The 5,536-nt window shown below is 33.0% G+C and overlaps 3 protein-coding genes across 3 annotated transcripts in view; 2 read left to right on the top strand and 1 right to left on the bottom strand.

Annotated features, from left to right (window-relative positions):
- The first annotated feature begins 896 nt into the window (after positions 1-896).
- Positions 897-1,869, top strand: LOC105624939 (YEATS domain-containing protein 4). The gene is made up of 4 exons (XM_012206281.1): positions 897-944; positions 1,066-1,347; positions 1,437-1,617; positions 1,697-1,869. Exons 1-4 carry the CDS (start codon positions 897-899, stop codon positions 1,867-1,869), a joined length of 684 nt encoding a protein of 227 aa, XP_012061671.1.
- A 1,191-nt stretch (positions 1,870-3,060) lies between these two features.
- LOC105624961 (solute carrier family 25 member 35-like) lies at positions 3,061-5,181 on the top strand. The gene is made up of 2 exons (XM_012206303.1): positions 3,061-3,083; positions 4,671-5,181. The coding sequence occupies exons 1-2, from the start codon at positions 3,061-3,063 to the stop codon at positions 5,179-5,181; spliced, it is 534 nt and encodes a 177-aa protein (XP_012061693.1).
- Positions 5,182-5,210: 29 nt separating this feature from the next.
- The window catches only part of LOC105624962 (solute carrier family 2, facilitated glucose transporter member 5-like), a 19,467-nt gene continuing 19,141 nt past the window's right edge, over positions 5,211-5,536 (bottom strand). The window contains exon 7 of the mRNA XM_012206305.1: positions 5,211-5,270. Within this exon, the coding sequence (XP_012061695.1) occupies positions 5,211-5,270 (60 nt within the window). The remainder of the gene's footprint in view (positions 5,271-5,536) is intronic.

Here is a 5,536-nt window from a genome sequence, read left to right on the forward strand (position 1 = left end):
GCCCATAGCCTCTCCAATCAGGTATATTGTCCTTTTTGTGGTTTTTATATATAGGTTTTATTCCTATACAAATATGAAAAAATGTTTATATCTATTAATTTTTATTTCAATCAATTTTTAAAAGACAAATTTTGAGGACAAGCTCCTTATATATAAATAGGACGGATCAGAATTCATTATTTATATATATATATATCGTCTTTTATTTATCTATCTGATAGATGATGGTAACTTCTCTCATATGCCTGTGATGCGCATGTTAATTGTACACAGTAAAAGCCCTACAGTTTAACGTCGATTCCAAACAACAATTTTGTTTAGAGATTAGGAAAAGGTACAACACGGTAAGGACTTTTCGGCGGTTTGCTATTGCCTGCCGAGAGAAGCTACGAGTGTTCGAAAAACTTTTCGGTTCTATCTCTGGGATCGAACCCGAGATCTCTCTGGCATAGCAATCTTGTGCGCTACCTGCTACACCACGCACTCAGAAGCAGTATATGCGTGCGTGCGTGCGTGCGGATATAAATATTATATATGACCGAGATAAATCAGCTATAAATTAAATCTTATCCGCTGTTTACAATGTTCCTTCTAGTTTTTTACATATTTATTATTCTATCTTATATGTAACAATAATATGACTATATAATTATTATGACCACTTTTTAAGTAAAGCACAAATGCATACCTATATACTATGCGCTGATATGCCGCCATATTAATTTTCTAACATTTCCAGCCGGTATCCGTTAGATAGCGTTTGAGTAAATATTTATGTTGGCGGAAAAAAAATTAAGGAACTTTGGAAAGTTTGAAGTTCAAGTAACTCTTTGAAGTGTTGTGACTTTGTTAGACCGATAACTTGCGAAATTGTGATCAAGCTTATCGCGAAGGCAATGGCATCTACAAACGAGTTTGGTCCAGATTCTGGTGGTAGAATAAAGGTAACCTAAAAAATTAACAAACTATTAGTAACACAAACTACTTATGATAAATTTGCTGCTACCAAATTCGTTTAATAGAAATTGACATACTTTACTTTATTAAGTGATTTGCTTCTAATAGGGAGTTACAATAATCAAACCTATAGTTTACGGAAATGTGGCACGATACTTTGGCAAAAAGAGAGAAGAAGATGGACACACGCATCAGTGGACTGTGTACGTCAAGCCATATAATAACGAGGATATGTCCACCTATGTGAAGAAAGTGCATTTCAAACTGCATGAGAGTTATAACAATCCTAATCGTATTGTAACAAAGCCACCATATGAATTGACAGAAACTGGTTGGGGAGAATTTGAGATAGTCATTAAGATTTATTTTCATGATCCGAACGAACGTCCCGTAAGTAAAAAAACTTACTGTGAGACTAAAAATTTCCGAATCCAATTGTTATTTCATTAGCTGTAAAAAAATCTGTGAATCAATTTCAGGTAACAGTATATCATATATTGAAATTGTTTCAATCAACGCCCGAGATACAACTAGGAAAGAAGAGTCTAGTATCCGAATTTTATGAGGAGATAGTTTTTCAAGATCCAACAGCCTTGATGCAACATCTACTGAGTTCTAATAGGCCAATGACGCTTGGAGCTTGGCGACATAATACAGACTGTTTGTATTCAAATCATGGGTGTATATTTCATTCTGGAATTAATTTAATGATAATTTAATAAATTTATAATTATTGCAGTTGAAGCATTGAAGGAATCTACGATGAAAGATATTATGGAGGCACGCAACAAGATTAGACTCGAAGTGATAGATTTGAAAGAGAAATTGACTCTGGCAAAAGAGACTATTGCAAAATTCAAGGAGGAGATTGCAAAGATTTCTAAAGCTGGTGGAAGTTTATCTGTCGCATAATAATATTATTTTAAAATTGAAATAACGATATTGAATAAGTAGATGATATTTGTTGACTTGTTCCAACAAATATAAGATATTTTCCCATGTATAAAATGTACATAATTTTGTAATTATAATTTTATAAATTTTATTTTAATTAATTTGTAAGTAATTTGTAAGTAATAAAAAATTCCATTTGTATATATATTCAACATTACTGGTAAGATAATAAAATTTCCTCTGCTTTTCAATATGGACAGTTTTCATTAGTCGTACTCGCAATGAAAACTTATTTATTTCTAATATAATGTTTTTTTTTTATTTCTTGTCTAGTCACTTATGTGAGATACCTGTTTATGCAAAAGAAAACTATCTGAAAAATTTGCAAGTGAAACAATGTCAAGATTTTTCATTATATTTGACAGCACTGATTTTAATAGATCAACAATCCATTCCTCCATGTTTATAATTTCGTTTAATAAAATAATCGATGTATAGTGTAACGCGCGCGTAATTTCTCAACTCATGAAGACAATATTGAGACAATAATTAAAAGTGAAGACGAATGTGTTTTTCGAATATCAAGAATTCTTGAAAGAAGAAATTTAGAATTATAATACTAAAAAAGATGAAACAGAGTAAAGATGAGTATATGAGAAGATCCGTTTAGATAGAAATAGATTTTTTGGATCGGAAACTGAAATCTTAACGGAAAAGATAAAAACGGAGCAGAGGTCAGCACATGGAATGAATGGGATCCATATAGATAGGAATGAGGATTGGAAAATTTTCAGAGATTCGAAAATTTTTTTTCTTGGATGGACAATCAAATAGTTATAACACAGATTGAGATTTATCGGGATGTTATTATATTAAGCAGTTAGTTAAAGAAAAATTATTCGAATAAACGCGGGTTTTGAAGTATTTCGAAAATGCCATATCTATGTCATGAGTTGTGACGTAGTCCGATAATATGTTAATATAATTCGTGACCATTTATCGTGCGTGTTTAACAATGAGGAGGAGTACAGAGAATGTAATGTAAACGTACGTCAGGATTGCTTGTATGTGTATCGTATAAGGCGCACGCGACTTAGATTTTACATTCGGCGCTGCATCCGATATAAACTACCGTTGCTCCCCGGTGAGAATAACTGAAAGAAAATTGGCTGTTTCTCGCTTTCCTTCCGAGGACCGAGAGACGAAAAGATGAGCACGGTCACTGAGAAAACGTAAGCATTGTGCGCGTTTTCATTCATTACATTGGTTATGCGGTCGCGTATATCGATGCATTAGATGGCATGCTGGTGCGCATTTCCATTTCAGTCCCCTGCTTGTGATCCTCGATCATCGACTATTCTTGACCCAATTTCACCTTGTGTGCTGTCTAACTGGCCGCGTCGGCGTACCATCAGTGATTCACGAGTGTTATATAACAATCAACCGGCCAGTCACTCTGACACGGATATGTAAAGTGCGAGATGTTACTAATAATTAAAAGTCACTTTTCTTTTCTAATATATTACAATTAGAGCTGTCGACGTAGGTACGGTCCCTTAACAAAAATGTCAAGAAACGTTGATGGTTCGATTTCAAATTCTGATTTAATAAAATACTGTTAAATGATTAAATAAATTCTTTAAATCTTTCAAATTTATTTTTAATAGATCTATAATTTAAAAATCGACAAGTGCAATGATTTTCTTTTCTTTATCAATAAAATATTTCAAAAGACGATGAAATTAATACATGAAAAGTGATGTAAATAATATATAAGTCAGGGTCATTTTATGTATATAATCATGCTCAATAATTTTATGCTCAATTTTCAGAAACACGAGTAACTAAGTGAATCAAAAGGAATTCGTATATAGTAGTAAAATTGATAATCAACTAGCTTTTAATAGCAAATAAATGAATTAAGAGTACCTAATCGATAGCAATTAACTTACTTTGTGCGAAGATATTCTCATCACGAATTAATAATTTTTTATTATAGATATTAAGCATTTTTTTCCAATTTAAAGATTTTATATTTAATATACACATATTATTTTTTAATATAATTTTTTCAATTTATCCAAATTAAACAATATTTTCTTCAAGTATTATATGTACAAATTAAGTGATTCATTTTATTCTTAACAGACAAATATTTCAGAAATATGCAATTTTATCAAAAACATTCTAAATAAAAGTATTGTACAGTATAGAGGGTGATGTTGGTATCGTTTATATACATATATAACTTTTATTTGTAATATTTTTTTTCTTTTAAGATTGAGTATTTTAAAAATATTTGTCCGTCAAGATTAAATTAATAAATCATTTCGTATAATTTGTAATTATATGGAAAACAGATTTTTCATTAGTTTTTAATACTTTTGATATAAATTTTCTTTTACTATATTGCATGTGACCATTTATCTACAAATACAGAAATGAAAATAATTAACGTACTATTTGCGATAATAAAATAAAATAATAAAATAAAATTAAAATTAAAAATATACCGATCACACACGCTTAACATACACTCACAAGAAATATATTTCTTTACTTAACTCTTTACTTAACATATTAATAAACAGCTAGAGAAACGAATAAACTAATCTATCTAATATTCGTAAATTAGGGTGATGGGAAGAAACAAAAGAAAATTTATTTTGTTATTATAATATGTTGGAAATTTTTATGTTGGGTATTTTATATATTTATAATATGTTGGAAAAATCAAACTGTCTCATGTTTGATTTTCGGTTATCTCCAACCCCTCGACATCTGTTTGATCTGTTCTGTGTTCTTTCATTGTCTTTCAGGCTGGGTGTGGAATTCGGAATTGGTGCCTTGGCGGCGGTGGGAGCCGGTTTCTTCACGAATCCCGTGGACGTGGTGAAGGTGCGGCTGCAACTGCAGGGTGAGCTGGAGGCACGAGGCTCGTATCAGAAGATATATAAAAACACCGTGCATGCCGTGTATCTGATAGCTAAGCACGAAGGTATATTGGCTCTACAAGCAGGAATTGTGCCCGCGCTCGCCTTCCAGGTGGTGCTCAACGGTATTCGCTTGGGTGCATACAAGTCTGCCCAGAGATACGAACTGATCGTTGACAAACAGGGCAATACCGATGTTCTACGGACCACCCTGGTGTCTGGCACGGCCGGCTGTGTCGGCGCCGTCCTCGGCAGTCCGTTCTATCTGGTAATTGTTATGTTCACTCGCCCTTTCTTCAACGTACAAAATCTTCTCTCGAGCGGATCGAGTCATGATGATGAAAATGAAATCAAATCGTTATTGATGGAAAAGTGTTTAGGAACCATTTTAGAATAATTTCGATGATACATAACGTACACTGACTTTTATTTTATAACTTGGCAAGTCTCTTCGTCTGTTGAAACTGTAACTTCAAACTGACTGTTCTTTTTGTTTCGAATTCGTGTAAAATTATATATATATATATGTATATATCATATTTGATTACACACACACACACACACACACACACACACACACACACACACACACACACACACACACACACACACACACACACACACACACACACACACACACACACACACACACACACACACACACACACACACACACACACACACACACACTACACACACACACTACACACACTACACACACACACACACACACACACTACACTACTACACAC

This window comes from Atta cephalotes (assembly GCF_000143395.1).
Source record: "Atta cephalotes unplaced genomic scaffold scaffold00097, whole genome shotgun sequence".
Classification (NCBI taxonomy): domain Eukaryota; kingdom Metazoa; phylum Arthropoda; class Insecta; order Hymenoptera; family Formicidae; genus Atta; species Atta cephalotes.

Excerpts from the sequence above, each read along its gene's own strand:
- LOC105624961 (XM_012206303.1), top strand. The coding sequence starts at position 3,061 with ATGAGCACGGTCACTGAGAAAAC. Across the intron at positions 3,084-4,670 it reads AGCACGGTCACTGAGAAAAC|GCTGGGTGTGGAATTCGGAA; the intron begins GTAAGCATTGTG and ends ATTGTCTTTCAG.
- LOC105624939 (XM_012206281.1), top strand. The coding sequence starts at position 897 with ATGGCATCTACAAACGAGTTTGGTCCAGATTCTGGTGGTAGAATAAAG. Across the intron at positions 945-1,065 it reads ATTCTGGTGGTAGAATAAAG|GGAGTTACAATAATCAAACC; the intron begins GTAACCTAAAAA and ends TGCTTCTAATAG. Across the intron at positions 1,348-1,436 it reads ATGATCCGAACGAACGTCCC|GTAACAGTATATCATATATT; the intron begins GTAAGTAAAAAA and ends AATCAATTTCAG.